Below are 27,364 nucleotides of genomic sequence, written 5' to 3'. Positions count from 1 at the left end.
AAATCCGAGCGTTCAGGCTCAGAGTTCGGATATTTGAAGCCAGTCTGTCAGGCCAATTTCGCTCGTCACTGCAGGGGGAGGTTGGGGATTGGAGAGGGGCTGTGGAGAGGGAGTTGGGGGGGGGGGGGTGGTGGTGTCAGGGGTGAGTAGTGGTGGTGTTGAGGAAGGTTTGGGGGGGGTGTAGGGTGAGAAAGAGGTTGGATGGGGTTGGGGTGGAGGGGGAGGTTGGGGTGTGGGTAAGGTTTTGGGAGGCTGGGGGGATTCGGGGTGGGGTGGGGGGTTGTTGGACGGAAGGGTGAGAAAGATGTTGGAGGCAGCAGGGGGGAATAATACTTTTCACTTAAGCATAGCTTTACTGACTTTTGGGGACTCGAATGATTAACGCACAACATAATAGTGGGTTTAGAAATGACATGGCCAACACAGGAGCTTGTGCACCTCAAAATTTGGCACTGCACCTTGACCAAGACTGCCTATTTCCACGTCTGTAACATCACCCTGTCTCAGCTCATCAGCTGCTGAAGCCCTCACCCCTGCCTCTGTTACCTTGAGGCTGGACTGTTCCAGTGCACTCCTGGCTGGCCTCCCACATCCTACCCTCCATAAACGTCAGGTCAACCAAAACTCTGCAGCTCATGTCTTAACTCGCACTAAGTCCCGTTCACCCATCACCCCCCCTATGCTCGCTGACCTACACTGGCTCCCAGTCATTCAATACCTTGACTTTCAAATTTTCATCGTTGCTTTCAAATCCCTCCATGGCTGTGTCCCTCCCTATCTCTGTAACCTCCCCCAACCCCAAAACCCTCCAAGATCTCTGTGCTCCTCTAATTCTGGCCTCTTGAGCATCCCTGATTTTACTCTGTCCACCATTGGCGGCCATGCCTTCAGCTGCCTGGGTTCCAAACTCTGGAATTCCCTCCCTACACCCTTGCCTCTCCTCTTCACTTCCCTCCTTTAAGACACTTTGTAAAATCTACCTCTTTGACCAAGTTTTTGGTCCTTGGAGCTAGTATCTCCTTATTTGCCTCGGTGTCATACTATCACACAATCTCACAGTGCAGAAGAGGTCCTTCGGCCCATCGAGTCTGCACCGACATGTGAGATACACCTGACCTACCCACCTAATCCCATTTACCAGCACTAGGCCCATAGCCTTGAATGTTAGGACGTGCCAAGTGCTCATCCAGGTACTTTTTACAATGTTTTATAATGTTCCTGTGAATCACCTTGGGATGTTTCATTGTGTTAAAGGCACTATATAAATATAAGTGGTTGCTGTTATTAGGGAGAACTCCCCTGCTCTCCTTCAAAATAGTCCCACGGGATCATTTAGTCCACCTGAGAAGGCAAATGAGGCAAATTAGCTGCCATATTGCCTCTAATACAACAGTGACTACCCTTTAGAAAGAACTTCATTGGCTGTAAGCCTCTTCGGGGAATCCTGAGATTGTGAAAGGTGCTATATAAATGCAGGGTTTTTTTTTACACACACAGTACACCCTGGTCAAAAAGGTCTTTTACCGCTGAATGTTGAGTAATGACTTCGTCTTCTAACAGCCTTGAATTGGATGCAACGTTACTCATTTCAGGCATGTAGAAATCTGTGTGTTCATGTGCAATGATGCAAATCAATTATTATCATTATGACAGGAAGTCATGCACCTCAGCTTTGGAGGAGGAAGCGAGTTAACCACACTCCGGTACGCTGCGAATGCGGAAAAAGGGGATAGCTTCAAACTAAGACGTTAATATTGGGGTGCAGGGATGGATTTAACCTGAGGATGGATTAATTTCTGTCCCATGCATTGAGTTTTTTGCAGTCTTCCAGATTTGGTTATTCCTATCCAGCTGGGTCTCAGGCTCTCGTCTTGCCTAAAGCACAGCTCATTCAAAGTTCAGCTGCCTGTATCCTGAGCCAACTCCTATTCACCCATCCCCCCCTGTGCTCACTGACCTACTCTGGCTCCCAGTCTGGCAATGCCTCAAATTTAAAATTCTCATCCTCGCTTTCAAATACTTCCATGGCTTTGACCTCCCACCCTCAATCTCTGTAACCACCTCCAGCCCTACAACCCTCTTGAGATGTCAGTGCCTTCCAATTCTGGCTCCCTTGAGCATCCCCAGTTTCCTTCACTCCCACCATTGGTGGCCGTGCCTTCAGTTGCCTAGTCGCTGAGCTCTGGAATTCCCTCCCTAAATCTCCCTGCCTCTCTAGCTCTCTCTCCTCCCTCTGGCAGCGAGTTCCACATACCCATTATTCTCTGAATAAAGACATCTCTCCTGAATTCTCTGTTGGATTTATTAGAGATTGCTTTGGATTTATGGCCCCCTAATTTTGGATTCCACCAAAAGTGGGGAACCTTGCTCCATATCGACTCTGTCATTGATCCTAAAGATGTCGACCAGCTCACTCCTCAACCTTCTCTTTCCCTAGAAAAAATAGCCCCAGTCTGTTCAGTTTTTCCTGATAGTTATAACCTCTCAATTCTGACATCATCTTTGTCAATCTTTTTTGCACCTTCTTCAATACCTTTGATAAAATGGGTGACCAGAGCTGCACACAGGAACTCTGCATGTATCTGTACCCCACCAGGTCCCTTGATTTCCCCCAAAACAAACGTAAGATCAAGGCATGGACACAACTGCAGCTATCTTTAAAAAAATCTTTCACGGGATGTGGGCCTAGCTGTCAAAGCAATTTGTTGCCCGTCCCTAATTACCCTTGAGCTGAGTGGCTCACTAGGCCATTTCGGAGGGCATTTAAGAGTCAACCAAGTTGCTGTGGGTCTGGAGTCACATGTGGGCCAGACCAGGTAAGGATGGCAGATTTCCTTCACTAAAGAACATAAATGAGCCAGAAATGTCTTTGCCATTGGGAGTTGGTGGTATAGATGTCAAGAGAATGCAGAGGTCTAGGCTAATGCTCTGGGTACATGGGTTCAAATCCCACCATGGTCGCTGGTAGAATTTAAACGATGAATAAATGTAGAATATAAAGCTCGTCTCCATCAATTGTTATTTAAAAACCCCAACATAGGTGAGCCAGATAGGTTTTTAACAACAATGAATGAGGGTTGTCATGGAGACTGGCTTTATATTCCACACCTATTAATTAAATTTAAATTCCACCAGCTGCCGTGGTGGGATTTGAACTTGTCTCCCCACAGCCTGGGCCTCTGGATTTGTCAATTGACGTGTTCGCTAGACCACTGTCTCCCAGTGACGATGACATATCTACCGAAACAAAACTAAAATACTGCGGATGCTGGAAATCTGAAATAAAAGCCGAAAATGCTGGAAATGCTCAGCAGGTCTGGTGGCTGTGGAGAAACAGTTACTATTTCAGGCCAATGACCTTTCATCAGAATTGGGAAAAGTCAGAAATGTAGTAGGTTTCGAGCAACTGAAAGGTGGGGGGAGGGTGGAAAAAGAACAAAAGGGAAGATCTCCAATAGAGTTGAAGAGGGGAGAGATTAAGTGAGAGATTGCAGTCTGAAATTGTGGAACTGAGTGTTGAGTCCAGAAATGTAAATGCTGAGGTGCTGATCCCGTGAGTTTCTCTCGAATGCTGCAGGAGGCCGAGGACAGAGAGGTCAGTGTAAGAGCAAGCTGGGGAATTAAAATCGCAGGACACTGGAAGTTCAGCATCATGCTTGCGGACTGAATGGAGGTGTTCCGCAAAGTGGTCACCCGATGACCATGAGCTCTGCTCAGCTAAACGCTTTGAACTGGGGACTCCCTCCTGATGCCTGGCGCGTTAAACGAGAGTGGTTTAGTCAAACCGATTGGGTGTGTCCAGACTGGATGCTTGGTGTGCACAGAATTGGCCAATGTCAAATGTGTCCACAGTTCAGAGAGGGGTTGATACAATAAGTCCCTGTCTGAACTTTGTTCAAAAAGAGAATTAACCAGGGTTCCTGCCCCTGATGTAGCATCCAGCAGCCTCTTATGAGAGTGTGCGAGATTCAGCAGTGATGTCCCCAACGGCCAAATACCTTCGTGACCAGGCCTTGTCTCAGGGACTGGCCAGTGGCTACTTTCAGGAGTGGGGGAGGATATTGGCTGCAAAAACCTGGAGAATGGAGGAGGTGGTGAGAGGTAAGAGTGTCATGTAACCTGTCCATCGTTTCACTTGTAAACTATCTTGGAAACCCTGAGGAGGCTAACTGAGAGTCCAAGGGGGTGGGGGGAATGAGATGGATACTGACCTCGCACTGAGCACCGGTGTTCCTCCAGGTTCCTGCGCAGACCTTGGTTGACTGCATGGTAACGAGTGATGGCAATGCTTGGCTGCACAGTTGGCACATATTAACTTCAGTTATGTGGATGGATTGGTGAATCTGGGACTGTTCTCTTCAGAGAAGTCATGCTTGCGGACTGAATGGAGGTGTTCTGCAAAGTGGTCACCCGATGACCATGAGCTCTGCTCAGCTAAACGCTTTGAACTGGGGACTCCCTCCTGATGCCCGGCGAGTTAAACGAGAGAGTGGTTTAGTCAAACCGATTGGGTGTGTCCAGACTGGATGGTTGGTGTGCGCAGAATTGGCCAATGTCAAATGTGTCCACAGTTCAGAGAAGAGAAGGTTGAGAGGAGATTTGATAGAGGTGCTCAAAATCATGAGGGTTCTGGACAGAGTAGATGGGGAGAAACTGTTCCCATTGGCTGAATGATCTAAATCCGGAGGGCACTGATTGAAAGGTGATTAGCAAAAGAACCAACTGTGACATGAGGAAAATCTTTTATACACCGAGTAGTTAGGATCTGGAATGCGCTGCCTGATAGTGTGGTGGAGGCAGATTCAGTTATGGCTTTCGAAAGGGAATTGGATAACTAACTGAATAGAAAATGTTTACAGGGCTACCAGAGAAAGGTGAGGAAGTGGCAGTAGCAGGGTCGCTCTTGCAGAGCCAGCATGGACAGGATGGGCCAAATGGCCCGCTTCTCTGATTTATGTGAAGTGGAGGAAAACTCTGAGCTAACCGAGTCCTTCAACCTGTACACTTGATGGTCTACTTCACACCTGAAGCATCAATCCTACTCGCCGGGCAGTATTCTGGTCTCTCAGTCAGAACAAGGTAGTTGAGTCTAGGTTCTAGGCTGACACACTCAGAGTGATACTGAGGGAGTGCTGCATTGTCAGATGTGCGGTCATTCAGATGAGACATTAAACTGAGGCCCAGTCTGCCTTCCCATGTGGACGTGAACTGCCCCCATCTCACTTTTGTGAAGAAGAGCAAGCACACTATCCCCACCGTCCTGATCAATAATTACCTCAGGACTGAATCAGTGAAAACAATATGCTAACCAATCATTAATCGCAGGGTTTCTTCACTGGGAGTTGGCGGCGTAGTGGTGATATCGCTACACTGGTAATTCAAAGGCCAAGGGTTCTACTCCCACCACAGCTGGTGAAATTTGAATTCAATCTGAATTCTGTAATGGTGACCACGAAACTGTCATCAGTCGTAAAAACCCATCTGGTTCACTAATGTCCTTTAGGGAAGGAAATCTGCCATCCTTACCTGGTCTGGCCTACATGTGGGTCTAGACCCACAGCAACGTGGTTGACTCTTTAAATAGAGTTGCCAACTGTGATTAAATGTATTCCAGGAGGTTTCATCACATGACTTGCCCCCACACTCCAGCCGTTAGTCGGCCAACACATCCATCCCTGTGACATACGGCCTTCCTACACCAGTCAGAAAGCAAAAAGACTCGTTACCCAATTGGATGATGTTTGACTATTAGCCAAACAGCCTTTTCCTCCCCTGTTTTCAATATTTTTATATCTGGTAAGAGAAATGTTCAAAGAAAATGACAAAAAAAAACAATCTTTTTGAAAGTCCCAATGATTTTTCTCCAAGATTACACACAGCAGTGTCCTGGAGATTGCACTTCAATTGCTGGGGACTCCAGGCCTATCCTGGAAGGTTGGCAACCCTAACTCTTAGCTGCTTTCTGAAGTGGCCTAGAAAGCTGCTCAGTTTTAAGGAAGACAAACCACATCGACACCCACATCCCCGTGAAAGCATGAAAAAAAAAATCTCGATGCTGTTTGTGGGAACTTGCTGTGTGCAAATTGACTGCTGCATTTGCTACATTACAACAGCGTATCCATTTTTTAAAAAAAAAGTAGATCATTGTCAGTACTGTGCTTTTGGGATATCCTGAGATGACAGTAGGGGCTGCAGAAATGCAGCTTGTTGTGATTGGGAAGAGAGTGCCGGCTTTCTGATGTGGCTAAGACTGCAGGTGGGAATCGAGGTGAAACAACAAACTGCCTTCAAGTGTTAGTCAGCAGCAGGAGCAGCATGTGCAGACAGGTTTGTGCGATGTTGGGCGCAAGGATTATTATTACAGACCTGCCACGTCAGTGATTTACTGTTTTGGAACTGAATTTTTTTTCCTCCTGATTTACTTGGTGAAAGGCTTGCTTAAGGGGAGGGACTTAATTTTTATATCGTTGCGTATCTTTGAGTTTAGCTCAGTCTTTGTTGGTTGTCAGACCAGCAGTGAGTGGCCTTTGCAATGTTTTAAACTAATTCTTTTTTTATTATTATTCGCTAAAAGGAGGCGGTGTTTGAAGAGGTTGGAGCAAGGGCTTTTATTGATCAAGTTTTGAGGTAAGCTGAATGATAATTTTGCTCTCAGAGCCCTTCTGTTTACACCGGAACAGTTTGCTTACTGCAGAGGAGCAGTCAGTTGCGGGTCTGATACTCTGGGACACAGGTGTTCCTTGGGATGTGTTTGCTCTGACAGTCCAGGTTCTCTTTTGGGACTTTTCCCCCCAATTCCACACGTGTACAATCAGAAAAATGCCCACCAATAAACCCAACAGGGAATTCGGGAGAAACTTCTTCACCCAGAGAGTGGTAAGAATGTGGAAGTTGCTACCACAAGGAGTAGTCGAGGTTAAGAGTATCGGTGTGTTTAAGGACAAGCAAGGTAAACACGTGGGAGAAAGGAACAGTGAGTGGTTCGGGTCTGGAATGCACGGCCTGGAAGTGTGGTGGAGGCAGGTTCGATCGAGGCTTTCAAGAGGGCATTGGATGATTATTTGACTGGAAACAATGTGCAGGGGTACAGGGAAAAGGCAGGGCAATGGCACACAGTCATAATGCTCATTCGGAGAGCCGGTGCAGACACAATGGGCCGGATGGCCTCCTGTGCCGCTAGAATTCTGTGACTCTGACAAGCTAAGGGTGGGATAAAGTAAATAGTAGAAGGAGCCTCATGGGAAGCACAAACACTGGGCTAGACCCACTGGATTGAATGGCCTGTTTCTGTGTTGTAAGATTTAAACTGCTGAAGACTCCAAAGTGTTTTCTCTCGTGTCCTCTCACTCTCTCTTGCTCTCTCTCTCTCTCCTGATCTCTCCAGCTCTCTCACTCTCGTGCTCTCTCTCTCTTTCATCTCCTGCTATCCCTCTCCCTCTTTCTCTCCCCCTCACTCTCATGCTGTCCCTCTTGCTCTCATACTCTCTCGGTCTCTCGCTCTCATCCTCTCTCTCTCTCTCTATCCACCCCCACCTTGCTATTGAAGCCCATAATTAACGTGCTGCTGAAGGTTATGTTAGAAAAGACGGGAGATAAAGTTTCTTCACTTAGAATGAGAAATATTTGGCATAATCTCTAAAGGAAGAAAAAGAGGTCATGATATTGGGGTTATTTATAATACAGTGAGGTGCCTGATAGGGGAGTTAATACACTGGAGAATTGGACTTTGAGAAATGATATCTTTCCTTGAGTCTTTTCTCATTTTTGTTCTGTCCTCCTGCTTTTTGAAGGAAGGGATAGTTGATCAAAGGCTCATTACAATTACTCACCTTGTGATCTACAATTGGAAGAGTTCGCTACAAGTTCTTTCGTCGGTTTTTAAGCTTCGGGGTTTTTAAACAGTTCAGCTCCTCCACTTCGATACCAAACCTTGCTCTGTTTGCAGAAACCCCGTGTGGTGATGCTGAATTAATTCGCCAGTTTCCAACCGTGTGCAGCCCCTCACCAACCAGACTGGATGCCTGTCAAAGCTGATCGGACATTTTCAAAAAAAGGATCGTCCAGGGCTGTGAGAAAATGAACACGTTTCGCGTCCAATCCTGTTTCTAAACTTAATTTGAAACGTGTGGATTCTATTCCCTCTCGCTGACCCCCAAAAGGTGCATGGACTCTGGCCGAGTTCCATTGTTCCAGGCATTGCCCCAATACTGGTCCCAGGACACCAGGAAGAACTCACCCTGTTCTTCAAAATAGTGGCAGTGAGATCTTTCACTCCCCCAGAGGGCAGAGAGGGCCTTGGCTTAACATCTCATCTGAAAGACAGCAACTCCAACACTGCAGCACTCCCTCAGTACTGCACAGGAAATGTCATTGCTCAAGAATCTGGGGCTTGATCCAATGACATTCAAACTTAGACTTTAAGGTATAATGTTGGCCCATGTTTGCAAAGTGTGGTGCTCAATGAGGGTAGGATTACCTTGGGTGTGATGCCAAATACAGTTGAATAGCCTGTCTGCACTCACTGGGCTTGCACATAGGTGAAATTGATCATTGTGGGGTCACAATGCAGCACAACTGGATGACTCTGGAGAGACAAGTGGGTGGGCTAATTGGTTCAACTGATTCATTAATGCCCCTTAGGGAGGGAAATCTGCCTTCCTTACTGAGTCTGGCCTCCATGTGACTCCAGACCCACAGCAATGGGGTTGACTCTTAACTTCCGCCTGAAATGGCCCAGCAAGATGTTCAGTTTTATCAAAATCCACCACAAAAAGCTGTAATCCACAGGGATTGCAGTGGTTCAAGGAGGCAGCTCACCACCTTCTCAAGGGTAATTAATGTAGTTTATATGGATTTCAGCAAAGCCTTTGACAAGGTCCCACATGGGAGACTTATAAAGAAGGGAAATGCACATGGGATACAGGGTAATTCGATAAGGTGGATTCAAAATTAGCTTAGCTGTAGGAGACAGAGGGTGATGACAGAAGGATGTTTTAGTGACTGGAAGCCAGTGTCCAGTGGTGTACCACAGGGATCTGTGCTCGGTCCCCTATTATTCTTCATTTATATAAACGACATAGATGACTCTGTGGGGGGTAAAATTAGTAAATTTGCGGATGAAACAAAGATTGGTCGGGTGGTTAACAGTGAGGTTGAGTGTCTTGGGCTACAGGAAGACATAGACGAGATGGTCAAATGGGCAGATAAGTGGCAGATGGAATTTAACCCTGAAAAGGATGAGGTGGTACACTTTGGAAGGAGTAATTTGACAAGGAAGTATTCAATGAATGGCATGATGCTAGGGAGTTCTGAGGAACAAAGGGACCTTGGCATGTGTGTCCATAAATCTCTGAAGGCGGAGGGGCATGTTAGTGGGGTGGTGAAAAAGGCATATGGGACATTTGCCTTTATCAGTCGAGGCATAGATTACAAGAGTAGGGAGGTCATGTTGGAGTTATATAGAACCTTGGTGAGGCCACAGCTGGAATACTGTGTGCAGTTCTGGTCACCACATTATAGGAAGGATGTGATTGCACTGGAGGGGGTGCAGAGGAGATTCACCAGGATGTTGCCTGGGATGAAACATTTAAGTTCTGAAGAGAGGTTGGATAGACTTGGGTTGTTTTCGTTGGAGCAGAGAAGACTGAGGGGTGACCTGATCAAGGTGTACAAGATTGTGAGGGGCATGGACAGGGTGGATAGAGAGCAGCTGTTCCCCTTAGTTGAAGGGTCAGTCACAAGGGGGCATAAGTTCAAGGTGATGGGTAGGAGGTTTAGGGGGGATGTGAGGAAAAACTTTTTTACCCAGAGGGTGGTGAGGGTCTGGAATGCACTGCCTGGGAGGGTGGTGGAGGCGGGTTGCCTCACATCCTTTAAAAAGTACCTGGATGAGCACTTGGCACGTCTTAACATTCAAGGCTAAGGGCCCAGTGCTGGTAAATGGGATTAGGTAGGTAGGTCAGGTGTTTCTCACATGTTGGTGCAGACTCGATGGGCCGAAAGGCCTCTTCTGCACTGTGATTCTGTGAATTAGGGATGGGCACCAATGCCGACCTTGCCAATCATGCCCACATTCTGTGAATGGGTAAACGCGCTCACTGAACCCTTTTACCACAGGATGGTGTGAGCTCCTGTCAGGTACAGCAGTCAATGCTTTTCCAGAACAAGGGGATAAAGGGTCAGCAGTTGATGGAGTTCAGAGGAGGAGGCTCCCTGATCATTTTTGATGCCCATTGCCGGTCTCACTAGACAACCTCTCAGTTCATCACTGTAGCAGACACTTCCCACCAAACCAGCGCACAACACCTCAACCAACCTCCCACTGCCTGCACGGTGAACATACCTGTGGAGTTACATTTGCTGGCAGCTTTCGAAATGTTGATCCTGTTTTCTCTGATCATCCCGGATGGAATATTGTGTCCAGTTGTGGGCACTGCATTTTAGGAAGGGTGTGAGAGCTTTCGAGAGGGTGCAGAAAAGATTGACTAGAATGGTTCCAGGAATGAGGGAGTTTGGTAACTTGGAGAGATTGGAGAAGCTGGGCTCATTCTCCCTGGAGCAGAGGAGGTTGAGAGGAGATTTGATTGAGGAACACAAAACGATGAAGGTTTAGATAAAGTAAATAAAGATAAACTTTTTCCAGTGGCTACAGGGCTGATAACCAGAGGGCACAGATTTAAGGTGATTGGATAAAGAACCAGAAGCAACACGAAAAAAAACTTCATTATGGAACTAGTGTTTAGGGTTTGGAATGCATTGTCTGACAGGATGGTGGATATAAATTCAGTTGTAGCTTTCAGAAGGAAATTGGATAAATAGTTGAAGGAGAAAAATGGCAGTGGTTTGGGGAAAGAGCCGGGGGAGATGGTCTAACTGGATTGTTCTTCGAAAGAGCCAGCACAGACTCAATGGGCTGAATGGCCTCTCTCTGTGCTGCACTATTCTATGATTCTAAGTAGGACATGAGCCTCTGGTTAGCACTGATTGGTGCCCAGGTTTTCTATAGCCTCCAGCCAGGATATTGTCGGATACAAAGCTTTTTCACTCAGTCAACCACTTCTTAATGTGTCTGCTGTGGGCTTAGTAGTTAACACTCTTACCTTGGAGTTTGAAAGTTGTGGGTTCAGGTCCCACTCTGGAGACTTCAGCACAAAAATCTAGGCTGATGACCCCAGTGCACGACTCTAGGAAGGTGGATGCACAGAGCTCTCCCCACGGCCCCTTATAGCACTGTGCCAACTTATGCCCCCACACCTACCACTCTTTTTCCTTACACTCTCCATGGCAACTTGCCAAGTATCCACTGTGGTCAGACCTCTAGAACCATGCTCAGATGAAACAAAATAATGTTCTATATTTTTAAAAAAAAGTCATTCATGAAAGCCCATTCAATAAATTTAAATCCCTTCAGGTAATTAATCCATTATAAAAACAAACATTTGTATTCATAACCCCATGTCAAAGACAGGTAATCATTGACTAACCTCTTTGAACTGTCAATCAGACGGTGAACTTGCAGCCACCCACTGTGATAATGATAGGTTTTGGGAAGCAGTCAAGCATTAATAATGCTGCAATGATAGCACTTAGGGTCTGTTATGGCACATCGGATGGTAAATGCTGAGTAGCTCAAATCCCAAAGGGAAACTTGAAACAGCTGCCACAACTGTTGTTGCATTTTGTATTTTTATTTCAAACTGCGTGCCTTGAATTCAGTAGTAACAAGTCCACCAGGTCTTGGAGGTCTTTGTTACTAAACTAAAGTAAACATTTACTAATAAAAGAAATGATTTTAATCACATACATTTGCATTTTTTTGCCTCTACAAATTACTACTGTGATAACTCCTAGCTCCCCTACTTAATTTGAATCTCAGTTACACCTCTGTTAAGGCAACAGTAAAAACAAATACATTTTAACAGACCCAGGCAAAGCACACAATATTCTGGACAGTGATATTCAGAGCGAGTTTTCTTAGCTTCCAATCCTGTAGACAGCAACTTGATACCTGGAGGCTGGAGGCTTTTCACATTAGTTTGACTTTAGAATGCTTTCTCCTTACACATAGCCTCATCTCCTTTATACATGTTTCTCCCTTTTTAATGTAAATCCCATTGTTCCAATATGTCTTTGCAACTTTACTTTTTCTGTAATATAAATATTTCATAGCACTCCTATTATCAGTAATCTTTAAGAAAAATAAACACTGTTTGGCTTAGCCTCTGTTGGCTAGGTGTAACATCTTACCATCTCTTTGAAATTCACGACTCTAGTTTATCTAAAAAGGCAAATGTTCCTCAAGCCTCACATTCTAAAACTTCAGTCATGTTTACGTATTTAACATTTCAAACCTAGCTTCTCTTTTGATAACTCAAAAGCTCTAGACCAGCTGTCTGCAATTCAATTAAAACCCTTACACACACAACCTCACACAGAGAAACTAATCCAAACCTCACTGTTAAGCTACCTTTATAATAAATCACAATATTATGAAAATAATTATATTTTCATGACAAGGTTATATCAACAAACAGCTTTAGAAACTGCTAGAACAGATTTTTTTCAACTCTCAGACACAGGCAGTTTGCTTTTTAACTTTTAAAGGCCAGGCTATTTAAATAGCTTGACAGTTCTGCAGACCTTACCTGCCCTTCACAAGCATTTACACCTATTCTTAAAAATTTGTAACTCCCACGCTGCAGGAGAAGGACCTTGTGAAAATGGGGTCTGTTTGAACTCAGCACTGAGTTCGAATGGCCCCGCTGAGTTCAGAGGTTTCCCACATGTGTGAGTCACGTCCTGGTTCATTCCCCCTACTGGTGAAAGTAGGATCTGTCAGAAATGGGGCAAAATATCTGGATCTGTGCCGCACCCACCATTTTAAAGGACTCTGGATTCTCCACAACTCTGAAAATCCAGGCCACTGTCCGAGGGGCTGTCTTTCAGATGATATGTTAAAGCAAAACCCTGTATGCCTGCCAAGGTGGATGTAAAAGATCCCTGGTTTGAAAGAGAGAAGGGGAGTTCTCCTCTGTGTCCAGACTCAGTTTCTGGACAGTGTTCTAGGTCCAACCACCTTCAGCAGCTGTGGTTAGGTTGAGAATGGGGTGATTTTTCCTGCTAGTTTTTTTGGGATTTTGGAAAGTTGTATCCAATGCATCTAATATCTCAGCAGCCACTTCCTTTAAGACCCCAGGCTGCATGCCTTCTGGCCCGGGGGACTTGTCAGCCTTTAGGTCTAACAGTTTTCCCAGTATCTTTTCCCAGGTGATGGTGATCGTTTTAAGCTCCTCCCTCTCATTCATCCCTGGATTTTCAGGTATCTTTGGGAAGTTTCCTAAGTCTCCCACAGTGAAGACAGATGTAAAATACCTGTTCAACACCTCTGCCATTTCCTTGTTTCCCATGATCAATTCCCCAGTCTCACCCCTGGAGGACCAACACTCACTTTCGATGCTCTTTTCCTATTTAAATACTTGTAGCAACTCTTACTAATGGTTTAATATTACTATCCAGCTTCCTGACATACCCTAATCTCTCCCTCTTAATTCATTTTTTAGTCACTCTGTGCTGCTGCTTAAAACCTGCCCAATCCCCTGACCTACCATTAATCTTTGCCTTGCCACCCTCAGTGCTTCCTCCAAGTGGTGTTCAACATGGAGGGGCACTGATTCACCAGCTGAGGGAGGGATGGTACGTGGTAATCAGCAGGAGGTCTCCTTGCCTGTGTTTGACCTGATGCCATGAGACGTCATGGAGTCCGGAGTCGATGTTGAGGACTCCCAGGGTAACTCCCTCCTGACTGTATACCACTGAGCCACTAACTCTGCTGGGTCTGTCCTGCCAGTGGGACAGGACATACCCAGGGATGGTGATGGTGGTGTCTGTCAGGCATGATTCGGTAAGTATGACTGTGTTTGTTAACTAGTCTGTGGAACAGCTCTCCCAATTTTGGCACAGAATGTTAGTAAGGAGGACTTTGCAAGGCCAGCAGGATTGGGTTTGCCATTGTTACTTCCGGTGCCTAGGTTGATGCTGGGTGGTCCGTCTGGTTTCATTCCTTTTTGTAGGCTTTGTGGCAGTTTGATACAACTGAGTGTCTTGCTAGGCCATTTCAGAGGAAGTTAAGAGTCAACCACATTGCTGTGTGTCTGAAGTCAGGTGGGCCAGACTAGGTAAGGACGCAGATTTCCTTCCCTAAAGAACATCTAGGGAACCAGATGGGTTTCTACAATTGGTAATAGTTGTCATGGTCACCATTACTGAGACTTTATATTCTAGATATAGTAATTGAACATGTCCCCAGAGCATCAACCTAGGCCTCGGCATTACTAGTCCAGTGACAATACCACTAAACCCTAGATCCCTGGATTGCAGACGTATCAGCTCCAGCAGATGCCAGGAAGCAATCCTAAATATTTCCATATTTATCTCTGTCACCAATGTCCCATCTCAGGCTGAAAGAACAACACTTAAAATCACAGTTGGGACTGCAAGAGTAACACCATTTAATCTGCCCATGTAGCTAAAACCCAAATGTGTGCTGTCTGACCTCCCTCACTCCCCCCACCGACCTCCCCAACCAGATCAGGTGACTCCATATATAATAGAGTATATCTTACAGTCTCTTAACCGGGTACCATATAGAATCTAATACTCAAGTCCACACAGTTATCATCATGGCACTCCCCTCGCACTGTTTTGCGATGTCTTGCCGCTCTCTCTCCCCTCGCACTGTTTTGCGATCTCTCGCTGCTCTCTCTCTCCTCGCACTGTTTTGCGACGTCTTGCCGCTCTCTCTCCCCTCGCACTGTTTTGCGATGTCTTGCCGCTCTCTCTCCCCTCGCACTGTTTTGCGATGTCTTGCCGCTCTCTCTCCCCTCGCACTGTTTTGCGACGTCTTGCTGCTCTCTCTCCCCTCGCACTGTTTTGCGACGTCTTGCTGCTTTCTCTCCCCTCGCACTGTTTTGCGATGTCTTGCCGCTCTCTCTCCCCTCGAACTGTTTTGCGACGTCTTGCTGCTCTCTCTCCCCTCGCATTGTTTTGCGATGTCTCGCTGCTCTCTTTCCCCTCGCACTGTTTTGCGATGTCTCGCTGCTCTCTTTCCCCTCGCACTGTTTTGTGGTCTCTCGCTGCTCTCTCTCCCCTCACACTGTTTTGTGGTCCCTCGCTGCTTTCTCTCCCCTCGCACTGTTTTGCGATCTCTCGCTGCTCTCTCTCCCCTCGCACTGTTTTGTTGTCTCTCGCTGCTCTCTCTCCCCTCGCACTGTTTTGTGGTCCCTCGCTGCTCTCTCCTCCCCTCGCACTGTTTTGCGATCTCTTGCTGCTCTCTCTCCCCTCGCACTGTTTTGTGGTCCCTCGCTGCTCTCTCCTCCCCTCGCATTGTTTTGCGATCTCTTGCTGCTCTCTCTCCCCTCGCACTGTTTTGTGGTCCCTCGCTGCTCTCTCTCCCCTCGCACTGTTTTGTGGTCCCTCGCTGCTCTCTCTCCCCTCGCATTGTTTTGTGGTCCCTCGCTGCTCTCTCTCCCCTCTCACTGTTTTGCGATCTCTTGCTGCTCTCTCTCCCCTCGCACTGTTTTGTGGTCCCTCGCTGCTCTCTCTCCCCTCGCACTGTTTTGCGATCTCTTGCTGCTCTCTCTCCCCTCGCACTGTTTTGTGGTCCCTCACTGCTCTCCCTCCCCTCACACTGTTTTGCAATGTCTTGCCGGTCTCTCTCCCCTCACACTGTTTTGCGATGTCTTGCCGCTCTCTCTCCCCTCACACTGTTTTGTGGTCCCTTGCTGCTCTCTCTCCCCTCGCACTGTTTTGTGGTCCCTCGCTGCTCTCTCTCCCCTCGCACTGTTTTGTGGTCCCTCGCTGCTCTCTCCTCCCCTCGCACTGTTTTGCGATCTCTTGCTGCTTTCTCTCCCCTCGCACTGTTTTGCGATCTCTTGCTGCTCTCTCTCCCCTCGCACTATTTTGCGATCTCTTGCTGCTCTCTCTCCCCTCGCACTCTCTTGTGGTCGATCTCTCTCTCTCTAATGAGTATTCTTACTGAGTATGCTGTTCTGCAAAGTCACCTTGAGTTTGGGCTGTTGTTCATCTTTAGAATCAGGGGAGGGAGTTTTGCCACAGCTGTACAAATACCTGGTTAGACGACATCTGGAGTAAGTGCACAGTTCTGGAGACCACACCTTAGGAAGGATATATTGACTTTGGAAGGAGAGCAGCACAGAGTCACCAGAATGTCACCGGGATCCCTAGGGGCAGATCATGAGGAGCCATCATATAAACGAGGCTGGTGTTCCCTGAAAACTAGTAGGTATGGGGCAGACTTAATTGAGGATTTAGTAAGGAAGTAATTGGGTAGATTGAGAGAAACCCTTCCTGCTGGTGGGGGAGTCTAGAACAGGGGCACATAACCTTAATACCAGAGTCAGGCCATTCGAAAGAGAGGTTAGGAAACACTTGTTCACGTGAGTGCAGTAGAGTGCGGGACACTCCCACACAAAGCAGCAGAAGTTGACACAATTCATCATGTTAAATCTGAGATTGATAGATTTTTGTAGACAAGGATATTAACGGATATGGAACGGATAAGAAGGGTAAAGGGATTGAAGATACAGATTAGCCACGATCTAATTGAATGGTGTTAGAACAGGCTTGAGGGGCTGAATGGCCTCCTTGTAATTTGAGATTGGGTTCAGAAGGGGCCGTTTGGGTGTCTGATCCTTTTTTTCCGTTGGTTCTTTCCAGTGTGACTGTGTTGACGGCCTCACTCTGCCAAGATGAGCTGGTCTTTCCTAACGCGGCTTCTTGAGGAGATCCACAACCATTCCACGTTCGTTGGCAAAATCTGGCTGACTGTCCTCATCATCTTCCGCATTGTACTGACGGCTGTGGGTGGCGAGGCCATCTACCATGATGAACAGAGCAAATTCATGTGTAACACACAGCAGCCCGGCTGTGAGAACGTTTGCTACGATTCTTTTGCGCCCTTGTCCCACGTCCGGTTTTGGGTCTTCCAGATCATCATAATCTCGGTGCCGTCCATCATGTACCTGGGCTACGCCGTGCACCGGATAGCTCGGATGGAGGGAACCCAGGCAAAGCCCAAGAAGAGGATGCCCATCGTGCATCGGGGGGCTGCTCGGGACTATGAGGAGGCAGATGGTGACAATGAGGAGGACCCCATGGTCTGCGAGGAGATTGAACACGAACCTGAGCCTGAGCCTGACAAGAAAGCCACTGAGCAGAAGCAGCACGATGGCAGGAGGCGCATCAAGGAAGACGGCCTCATGAAGATGTATGTCTTCCAGCTCCTGTTGAGAACGCTCTTTGAAATGGCTTTCCTGGCTGGCCAGTACTTCCTGTATGGGTTTGAAGTGCTCCCCGGCTTTATCTGCAGTAGGAGGCCCTGTCCATACACCGTTGACTGCTTCGTGTCCCGTCCCACTGAGAAAACCATCTTCTTGTTGGTCATGTACGTGGTCAGCTGCCTCTGCTTGTTGCTCAACATTGCCGAGCTCTTCCACCTTGGCCTGGGTGGCATCAGAGATGGTTTGAGGGGCAGACGTCTGGCCTCCCGCACCTCCAAGTGCTCCTCCTACGCCCCTCCAGGCTACCACTCTGTGCTTCGCAAGGACAAGGCCAAGCTGGGCAACGGGAGCGTGCCGTACCGTGACAACCTTGGCGGCCTGGGGCCGGGGAGCTTTGAGATGTCCGAGGCTGTTCACCGGCACCTGAAGCTTGCCCAGGAGCAGCTGAACATGGCTTACCGGGCCTCAGGAGAGATCCCTCACCAGCCGAGAAGCGGCAGCCCAGAGTCGAATGGCACAGCCGTCGAGCAGAACCGACTGAACTTTGCCCAGGAGAAGGAAGGAGCCTGCTCTGGAAAAGCCGGTAAAACTAGATGGTTATTCATTAATCTGCCATTGGTGTTGGCCATGCCTCGGTGGGTCGCACTCTCACCTCCTGAGTCAGGTGGTTTGTGGGTTCAAATCCTACTCGGGTCTTCAGTGCAAAACCTAGGCTAACACTCGGTGCAGTACCGAGGGAGTGCTGCACTGCAGCAGGTGCTGTCTTTCGGACGAGATGTTATACCAGGGTTCCATTAACCCTCTTATGTTGATGTAACAGATCCCAAGGTAGTACTTTAAAGAATAGTAAGGGATTTCTCCCCACTGCCTCAGGGCCAATATTTACCCCTCTAATAAGTGTGTGTGTGCCCTGTAGGTGATCCCACGGCGAGTATTAAACAAACCAGAGAGTACAAATTTTATTTTAACTGCATCGTGCAAAATTGTTAATTTGACAGGAAAATATCCCATTAGTTATTTATGACACTGTGCAGATGGTAACACTGATTTCTGTGACTGCCTCATTAACACATTCTGCACATTGCATCAAAAGGACACGGTGACAATAAATCCATATTTGGGGCAAAGATTCAATACTTGCCACCCGGATAAACTGCACATGATCTTCTCCATTCTGTAGGAGTAGAAGACTTTCTCTTGCCTGGGTGCATGATATTATTCAATATAATTATTTCATGCAAGGGCTGTAATTGGATTCTATTGGGTTCTACTTTATCAGTAATGAGTAGGTCATTTAGCTCCTCGAGCCTGCTCTGCCATTTGATAATATTGCCTACATTCTACTAGTGCCTACGACTCAAGTACTTAATTGATGAAATTGGAGGCCCAATACTGATTCTTTCGGGATAATTCATCACAGAGCAATGAAATGGTGTTAGGAAAGCGGCTACAAAGAAATCACTACATTTACAAAAGAAATCAACTCTGTAGCTAATCTCCTCCAAACTCCCCCACAAACCCCCACTACAACCTGACCCCCAACATCTCCTCCAACCTCCCCCACCAAGGCCCCCTCAAAACTCCCCCAAACCCCTCTCCAACCTCCCCCCAAGGCCCCCTCAAAACTCCCCCAAACCCCTCTCCAACCTCCCTCAAAGCCCCCCCGCTAACTCCCCAAAGCCCTCTAATCTCTCCCCAACCCCCCTCGCCAACCACCACCCCTCTCCCTCCATGCCCCCACAGCATCCAATTGGTTCTGAAACAACAGGGATTTCACTTACCATTTGTCAAGCAAGAACACTCTCAGTTGCTGGGCAGTGACTCAGTGAGATTGACCTGACACTCTCAGACCAGCTTTGGAAAGAAACCAGAACTCTCAGCCTGACGGAGCTGGCTTTTTTCTTTTAGGCTGGGGTCTGTCAGATCTGCAGCTCTGGCTGTTCAGGCTGGACAATGTGACTCGCAGTTTACAACACCGAGCCCAGCCCCTCCCCCCACCCCTAGTCCCCGGACCCCGGTGTTTGGCACTGTCTGTAGCCCACTCTCCTGAGCCCTGACTGCGGCACTCCCTCAGCATTGCCCTGCGTGGCTCAGCCTGGAGTGCATGCTGAAGCTTTTGGAGTGGGGACTCAAACCCGCGACTTTCTGACTCTGGGGTAAGAGTGTTACCCCCCCCTCTGAGTCTCGACCACATAAACAACACAAATACATTAAACAGTGCCTTCTGGCTTTTGCGGAGAGTTAATAAACTCCTTTCAGCTCTTGAGATTTTTATTTCAATCAAGTCTGGATTGTAAATCTTCTAATTACTGACTGCACAGTCGCTAACTTAAATAAGTTGGCTAGACTTTTTCTAAACAGGGATTACATACATGGGGCAGGTTCACACTGGAAAAGAGAAGGTTTGAGCAACAGTATGACTGTTGATATTTGGATTCTAAAGGGACTGGATAATGTAGAACTGTTCTGTCGAAGGGTCATGAGGACTCGAAACGTCAACTCTTTTCTTCTCCGCCGATGCTGCCAGACCTGCTGAATCTGCAGAAATATCTCAGTGAGCGAAACTCTGGAACAGGTTCCCTAGGGACATGGTGGGGGTCATTAGTATCGATTCATTCAAATGCAAGTTAAGTATAGTTCTTTCTGAAGATAAATTTGGGGATACAGTATGGGAGTAAGTTGAGACATGATGTGTGGTGAGTGTAGGGTGACTCGGGAGGAGCGGGTGACTTTGGACTGTAGTTACTGGTGTAATACAGGAAACGAGCAGCCAATTTACTTACAGGAAGATCCCATAGTCAGTACTGTGATAATAGCCCAATAGTGTGTTTTAGTGATTTTTGGTCGAGGGATAATTATAGGATAGCAGGGAGACTGCTCTTGTTCTTAAAAGTAGTGAATTTTACACCCATCTGTGAGGGAGTCAGCGCCATGGTTTAACAGTGTGGTCAGTAATCTTAATAACTAGAAGAGCCATTTTAGAAAATTTAGTCAAAAATGTAATACCTTAAGTGTCATAATGCTGTTACTCAAATAATTATAATGAAAAACGAGAGACACATTTCAGCAACACTTCAAAGGTTTTTACAAAAGAGTTGTTGATACATGGGAGAAGGCATCATTCAATGTTTATAAAAAATTAAAAAAACAAAAGCAAGCCTTTGCTTGTTACAAGACATCAAGTCAAATAACTATCAAAATAGGTTTGACCTCTTGAGTTCAGGAGCCGCACACGAGTCCTTAACGAATCGCAATTTGCAGGCCATTGGTTTAACGTCTCACCCAAAAGACAGCACCTCCAACAATGTAGCACTTCCTAAATACTGCACTGAGTATATCAGCTTAGATGTTGAGCCCAAGTGTCTGGAGTTGGATTTGAACACACAACCTTCTGACTAGAGTGTCACTGAGCCACTGCTGACACTGTGTAAATACAGGGGCTCTATTCTGAGGCTGTGTCTGAGGTGCTTTGTTATAGACTCACTGCAGCACTGAAAGAAGCCATTCAGCCCATCGGGTCTGTTCCAGCTCAGAGAAAAAAATTTCTCCTCATCTCATCTTAAATGGGAGACCCCTTATCTTTAATCTGTATCCACTAGTTCTGATCTCTCCTACAAGGCAAAACATCCTTTCAGCATCCACCCTGTCAAGTCCCATCAGGATCTTAATGTTTCAATAAGATCATCTCATTCTTCTAAACTCCAATGGGTACAGGCCCAGCCAGTCCAACCTTTCCTCATAGGATAATCCCCCTCATCCCAGGAATCAGCCGCATGAACCTTCTCTGAACTGCTTCTAATGCATTTGTGTCCTTTCTTAAATAAAAAGACCAACACTGTACACAGTACTCTAGATGTGGTCTCACCAATGCCCTTACAACTGTAGCAAAGCATCCCTGCTTTTATATTCCATTCCTCTTGCAATAAACACCAACATTTCATTTGTCTTCCTAATCACTTGCTGTACCTGCAGACTAACTTTTTGGTGATTCATGCACCAGGACACTCAGATCCCTCTGTACCTCAGAGCCCTGCAATCTCTCTCTCTTTAAATAATATGCTGCTTTTATATTCTTCCTGCCAAAGTGGGCAAGTTCATATTTCCCACATTATACTCCACCTGCTAACGTTTTGCTGACTCACTTAACCTGTCTATATCCGTTTGTATTCTCCTTACATCCTCTTCACAACTTACTTTTCTATCTATCTTTGTGCCATCAACAAAGTTAGCAACCATACATTCAGTCCTTTCGTCCAAGTCATTGATATAGATTGTAAATATTTGAGGCCCCAGCACTGGTCACTGTGGCACTCCACTCATTTCATCTTGCCAACCTGAAAATGACCAATTTGTGCCTACATTCTGTTCCCTGTTAGCTAACCAATCCTCTATCCATGCTAATATGTTAACCGTGACACCATGAGCTCTTATTTTGTGTAGTAACCCTTGATCTGGCACCCTGTCAAATGCCTTCTGGAAATCTAAGTACAGCACATCCACAGGTTCCCCTTTATCCACATTGTTTGTTACTTCCTCAAAGAACTCTAATAAATTAGTGAAACACTATTTCCCTTTTCACAAAGCCATATTGATTCCGTCTAATTTCATTGAGATTTTCTAAGTGCCCTGTTATAACCTTAATAATAGATTCCAGTGTTTTCCCATCATATATGTTAAGCTAATTGGCCTGTAGTTTCCTGTTTTCTGTCCCCCCTTATCTTGAATAGAGGAGTTGCTATTTTCCAATCTGATGCGACTTTTCCAGAATCTAGGGAATTTTGGAAAATTAAAATCTGTGCATTTGCTATCTCAGCAGCCACTTCCTTTAAGACCCCAGGATGAAGTCCATCAGGAGCTGGGGACTTGTCAACTTTTAGTTCAAATAATTTTCTCCGTACCCTTTCCCTGGTGATTGGGATTGTTTTTTTTAAGTCCCTCCTTCTCTCTTACCTCCTGATTCACAATTATTTCTAGGATGTTATTTGTATCCCCTACAGTGAAGGCAGACGCAAAACATCTGTTCAATTTATCCATCATTTCCTTATTTCCCATTATTAATTCCCACTCTCCAGGGGACCAACACTCATGTTATTAACTCTTTTCCTTTTTAAATACCTGTAGAAACTCTCTTCTGACCTGTCAATAATTGTACAGATTTTCTTTCAATTTGATACTTCCATAGCTAGCCATGAATGGTGCATCCCTCCCCTAGAGCCTTTCTTTCTCACTAGAATGTATTTTTGCTGAGTGTTATGAAATATCCCTTTAACAGTCTGCCACTGCATCTCTACTGACCTATCCCTTAACCTAATTTCCCAATTCGCTTTACCAGCTCTATCTTCATGCCCTCATAATTGCTCTTATTATTTAAGTTCAAAACACTTGTCTTAGACCCATTCTTCTCTCCTTCGAACTGAATGCGAAATTCAATCATGTCATGATCACTGCTAGCTAGGGGTACCTATACTATAAGGTCATTAATTAATTCCATCTCGTTACATATTATCAGACCTAGAATAGCCTGCACTCTGGTTGGCTCTAAAATGTCCTCTAAGAAACGGTCCGGGAAACACTGTATGAACTCATCATCCAGGCTATATTTGCCAATCCGATTCGTCCAAACTCTATGTAGATTAAATTCACCCATGATTATCGCAGCACCTTTCTCATAAGCCTCTATTAATGCTTCCTGTATACCCCGTCCTACAGTGCGGTTACTGTTATGGGGACTATAAACCACCCCTCCAAGTGACTTACCTTCGCTATTTCTTACCTCTACTCAAACTGAGTCTATGCCTTGATCTTCAGAACTAAGGTCGTCCTTCTCTATTGTACTAATGTCATCCTTAATTAGCAGCGCTACCCCTCCACCTTTTCATAGCTTCCTGTCCTTCCTAAAGGTCATGTGTCCTTGAATATTCAGGCCCCAGCATCCTGCAGCCATGTTTCTGTATTGGCTATCAGATCATACATATTTATTTCTATTTGAGCTATCAATTTATCTGTTTTGTAATGAATACTATTTGCATTCAGATGCAGAGCCTTTAACTGTGTCTTTTTATTATTTTTGTATTCTCTGGCTTTATCTGCTGGTGCATTCTAAAGTTTGCACACTCTGTCTCTCCCTGCCACATCCTGACCATCACTCCCCTTATTGCTATCTTGCTCCCTTTCCTTGTTTCCTCTCCTTAACTGATCACATCTTCATGCAGTCCACAACCCTGCAAAATCTCTGCGCTCATCTAATCCTGGCCTCTTATACCTCCTCAAACAGGGGTTGCACAAGACGAGGGCGCAAAATATCTTCAAGGCAGGTAGAAAGAGTTAAGATACAGATCAACTAATTGAATGCTGGAACAGCCCTAGGGGCTGAATGGCCACCTCTGGTTTCTGTCTAACTGGTTTGAGGGGCTGAATGACCTCCTCCTGTACCTGTGTAACAGGCTCAAGGGGCTGAATGGCCTCCTCCTGTTCTTGTGTAACAGGCTCAAGGGGCTGAATGGCCTCCTCCTGTTCTTGTGTAACAGGCTCGAGGGGCTGAATGGCCTCCTCTTGTTCTTGTGTAACAGGCTCAAGGGGCTGAATGGCCTCCTCTTGTTCCTGTGTAACAGGTTCAAGGGGCTGAATGGCCTCCTCCTGTTCATATGTTCCTTCCGACACTTCTCACCGGTGATGTGGATAAATCCACTCAATCCCCTGCCATTCTTCTGGGTAACCGTTTCTTCCTTTACCTTTTTGCAGGTCTGCGGGCATGATGCTGATGGAGCAGGCTCTTTGACCTTGTGATTCGGAGAGAGAATTGACGCCTTGAAGCAAAAAAAGGGACCTCGACTGGAAAGACTTGCATTTCATTTTCACAGTCTTGGCATTAATGTTGCCAATTTGCTAAGACAAAACCACTGGAGAAAGGGCTGGGTTGAACGGGGGTGGGGGGCTGAATTGTGGGGGGTTGGTGGGGGGGGGGGATGCTGGTTTGTGGGGAGAGCAGAGCGATGGTGGGTTGAGGGTGGATTAGAGTGAGGTTTGCATGAACGTGACAAGCGTTAAGTATTTTAAAACTGCGCCAGTGATTATTGGCTTGTACTTCTTGGGTTTTTTTTTTCTCTGGTATTCTGGAACATTCCAAATCCAACCTAAGCAGTTTCACGTACTCTTGGACCTACTGCAGAATCTAATGAATATCTTGTGACTCTTGAGGCACTGACAGTTTGGTTTCCGATCTTAAAGGGAGACCCTGTCCCATAGATTGGGGGAGGGGTGTGAGGGGGGTGGGTGGTGACCCCCTTTTACAATATGATCGGGTACAAACCAAGAGAACTGGCTCGGCCAATTAGCTTGTATTGTATATTGTTCTTTATTTTTATTTGAATTCATCATTCATTCTATTTCTCTGGTCTGGGGTTAGTTTACTTATTGACAAAAGACTCTTTTTTCTTAATTTTTTTTTTGGTGGGTTTTTATATCTCTATATATATATATATATAAACAAGATGTAAAAAAAAAATCGGTAGCGATAGAACAATTAATTACAATTCATTTGTTTAATTACAATTGTTTACAGCCTTAGAACATTCCAGAGTTTTGTAACGTCGAGCGAGAGCGACGATGAAATGATTTATTTTGTTGATGATTTTATTTTTTTTTTTTGCTTTTGGTACTCTTGTTAAGTTATTGTGCTTTATTTGTGACCATTTCCACTGGTTTGGGCCTATGTGGCCTTCCCCAGCCTAGGATTATCTCCAGATTGCCCCTGGAGCAGCTGCCATGGTAACCAGGTTGTTCCGCTTAGCTCTTGGGAGTGTATGTGTGTTCTCCCTTCTCCAGCCAAATTAAATATTTGTGAAGGTTTAGTATGAATCCCTCTTGAAACCATCCTTCAGCATCTCTCTGGCTGTGGAATGATTGAGACAGGAGGAGGCCATTCAGCTCCTTGGGCCTGTTCTGCCTTTCAAATAGACCAAGATTGGTCTGTATCTTAACGCCATCTTCCCATCTTAGTTCCATTAATGTTAATGCTCTTACCCAACAGATATGCTTCAATTAAAAAATTGATCAGTAAGAAATAGGAGCAGGGGTCGGCCATTCAACCCCTCGAGCCATTAAATAAGATCATGGCTGATTATCTACCTCAGCTCCACCTTCCTGCTCTATCCCCATATCCTAAATTCCCTTAGTGTCTAAAAAAAATCTCAACCTCTGTCCTGAACATACTCAATGACTGAATATCCACAACCCTCTGAGGTGGGGAATTTCAAAGATTCTCAGTCCTCTGAGTGAAAAGATTTCTCCTCATCCCAGTCCTAAATGGCCAACCCCCTTATCATGAGACCGTGACTTCCATGTTCTAGATTCCCCAGCCAGGAGAAACATTTTCACAGCCTCCTTCAAGCTTAAGAACTGTTATGTTTCAGCTAGATCACCTCTCATTCTTCCAAACTCCAGAGAATATAGGCCAAGTCTACTCGATCTCTCATAGGACAATCCCCTCATCCCAAGAACCAGTTCGAGGAACTGAATGGCCTCGTCTTGCTCATATTTCTCATGTTCTTCACATGAAAAAACCTTGATCAAATTGGTCTGTAAAATAAAATACATTTTTAAAGCAAAAAGCCCTAATTCATTTGAATTGTCCATTCAAGTGATACAGGCCTAGCCTGACATTGGTGAATTTGGTAATGGAAACTGGAATTATTTTGGTGCCATTTGTTTTAAAGGGAGCTATAAAGTTACTGGATCTCCATTAAACCTCCCTCCTCAGAGCAGGACCTGAGCTTTGTTACTGCTTGGGGTCACTCTGGCTCATGTACCATGGCCTACGAATAAGCTGACAATAATGGACAGATTTCACTCTCACTCTCTGCCCTCTACCCTTTCTTCCTCTCCCACGCTTCTTATTTTTTTTCTCTCTCTCCCTCCCTATTTCTCTCCCTCCCTATTTCTCTCCCTCCCTATTTCTCTCCCCCCCCACTCTCTCTCTTTCCCCTTCTTGCTCTCTTTCCCTCCCTCTCTTATTCAATGCTTTCAAGAAATGGCTTGGCGAGTGATTGGAGTGGGAGTGGAACTAAGTACTCTTTCTACCAGAAACATGGGGACCTTTCTGTTCTTTCAAGGGGGTGGGGGAGTGTGCTAGGGATTATTAGTCCAGGCTACTAGTCCAGTAATGTAACAGCTACACTGCCATCCCCAAGGAGGAGGCCATTCAGCCCAATGTGCCAGCAGAACTATCTGATTAATTCCTCTCTCCCACTCCTTCCCCATAGCCCTGCAATTTTTTGCTTCCAAGCATTTATCCTATTTCCTTTTGAAAATTTATTATTGAATCTGCTTCTGCCGCTCGTTCAGGCAGCGCGTTCCAGACTTCCCCTCCTCCCTCCCCCGACCCAACCATTCCCCAGAGGGGGATAAAATTCACTCTCGTTTCCAACATTCTCAGGCGGATCCTGATCCTGGTTGGTGTTCCAGCTGGGATTCCGGTTTCTGTTGCTGTTGTGAGGAGTGAGCAACTTTCTGTCCGTCCAGCTGGGTCTGTGCATTTTAAGCTCGCATTTTGTTTTCTTTTTCCGGAAACTTCCTCCTCCAGACAGAGCAGCTACGAGGATTTAACTGTGTCTCAACTCCTAGCATTATTTACAGCACAGGAGGAGGCCATTTGGCCCATTGAGTCAATGCCAGCCCCCGTGGAGGAAACCAGCCAACTCCTCATAATGGCCTGCCCCTCACTTCCCCAGGGCACCAAGTTATGTTTGGACAATAGCTGGAGATATAATCTCATACCTCCCAACTGACTCTATAGACACTGCCTTGTACATTAGAGACTGCCATATCTGCAAAACCCTGCCTCTGCTAGTTACACAGTTACACTTGATGGGCTAGAAACTAATATCTTTCCAAATCCCTGACACGTCAATCCTCATGGTGTCCCAACTTCCCAACCCCAATTGGAAAGTAACCGGACCCTTCAGTGCCTGTTGGATAATCCTTCAGCTTCAGTCAGGAACCTTCCCCGCGGGACCCACCGCCCCGCCCCCACAGTTTCAAACACTCCTCAAAGAAATTGGAAAAATTCG

General features: G+C 46.1%; 1 protein-coding gene across 4 annotated transcripts in view; it reads left to right on the top strand.

Annotated features, from left to right (window-relative positions):
• The window catches only part of LOC121284846 (gap junction gamma-1 protein-like), a 41,804-nt gene extending 17,586 nt beyond the window's left edge, over positions 1–24,218 (top strand). For 3 of the 4 annotated variants that reach the window (XM_041200644.1, XM_041200645.1, XM_041200646.1), the window contains exons 2-4: positions 6,575–6,627; positions 16,735–17,880; positions 24,039–24,218. In XM_041200644.1, the coding sequence (XP_041056578.1) occupies positions 16,767–17,880; positions 24,039–24,052 (1,128 nt within the window). In that variant the 5' untranslated portion in view covers positions 6,575–6,627; positions 16,735–16,766 and the 3' untranslated portion in view covers positions 24,053–24,218. Of the gene's footprint in view, positions 1–6,574; positions 6,628–6,763; positions 6,877–16,734; positions 17,881–24,038 lie in introns of those variants that run through there. The other variant, XM_041200648.1, reaches the window with a different exon arrangement.
• Positions 24,219–27,364: the final 3,146 nt, after the last annotated feature.

This window comes from Carcharodon carcharias, chromosome 12 (genome assembly GCF_017639515.1).
Source record: "Carcharodon carcharias isolate sCarCar2 chromosome 12, sCarCar2.pri, whole genome shotgun sequence".
Lineage (NCBI taxonomy): Eukaryota > Metazoa > Chordata > Chondrichthyes > Lamniformes > Lamnidae > Carcharodon > Carcharodon carcharias.
Note: the sequence above shows the minus strand (reverse complement) of the source record. Positions and strands in the feature narration are given on the sequence as shown.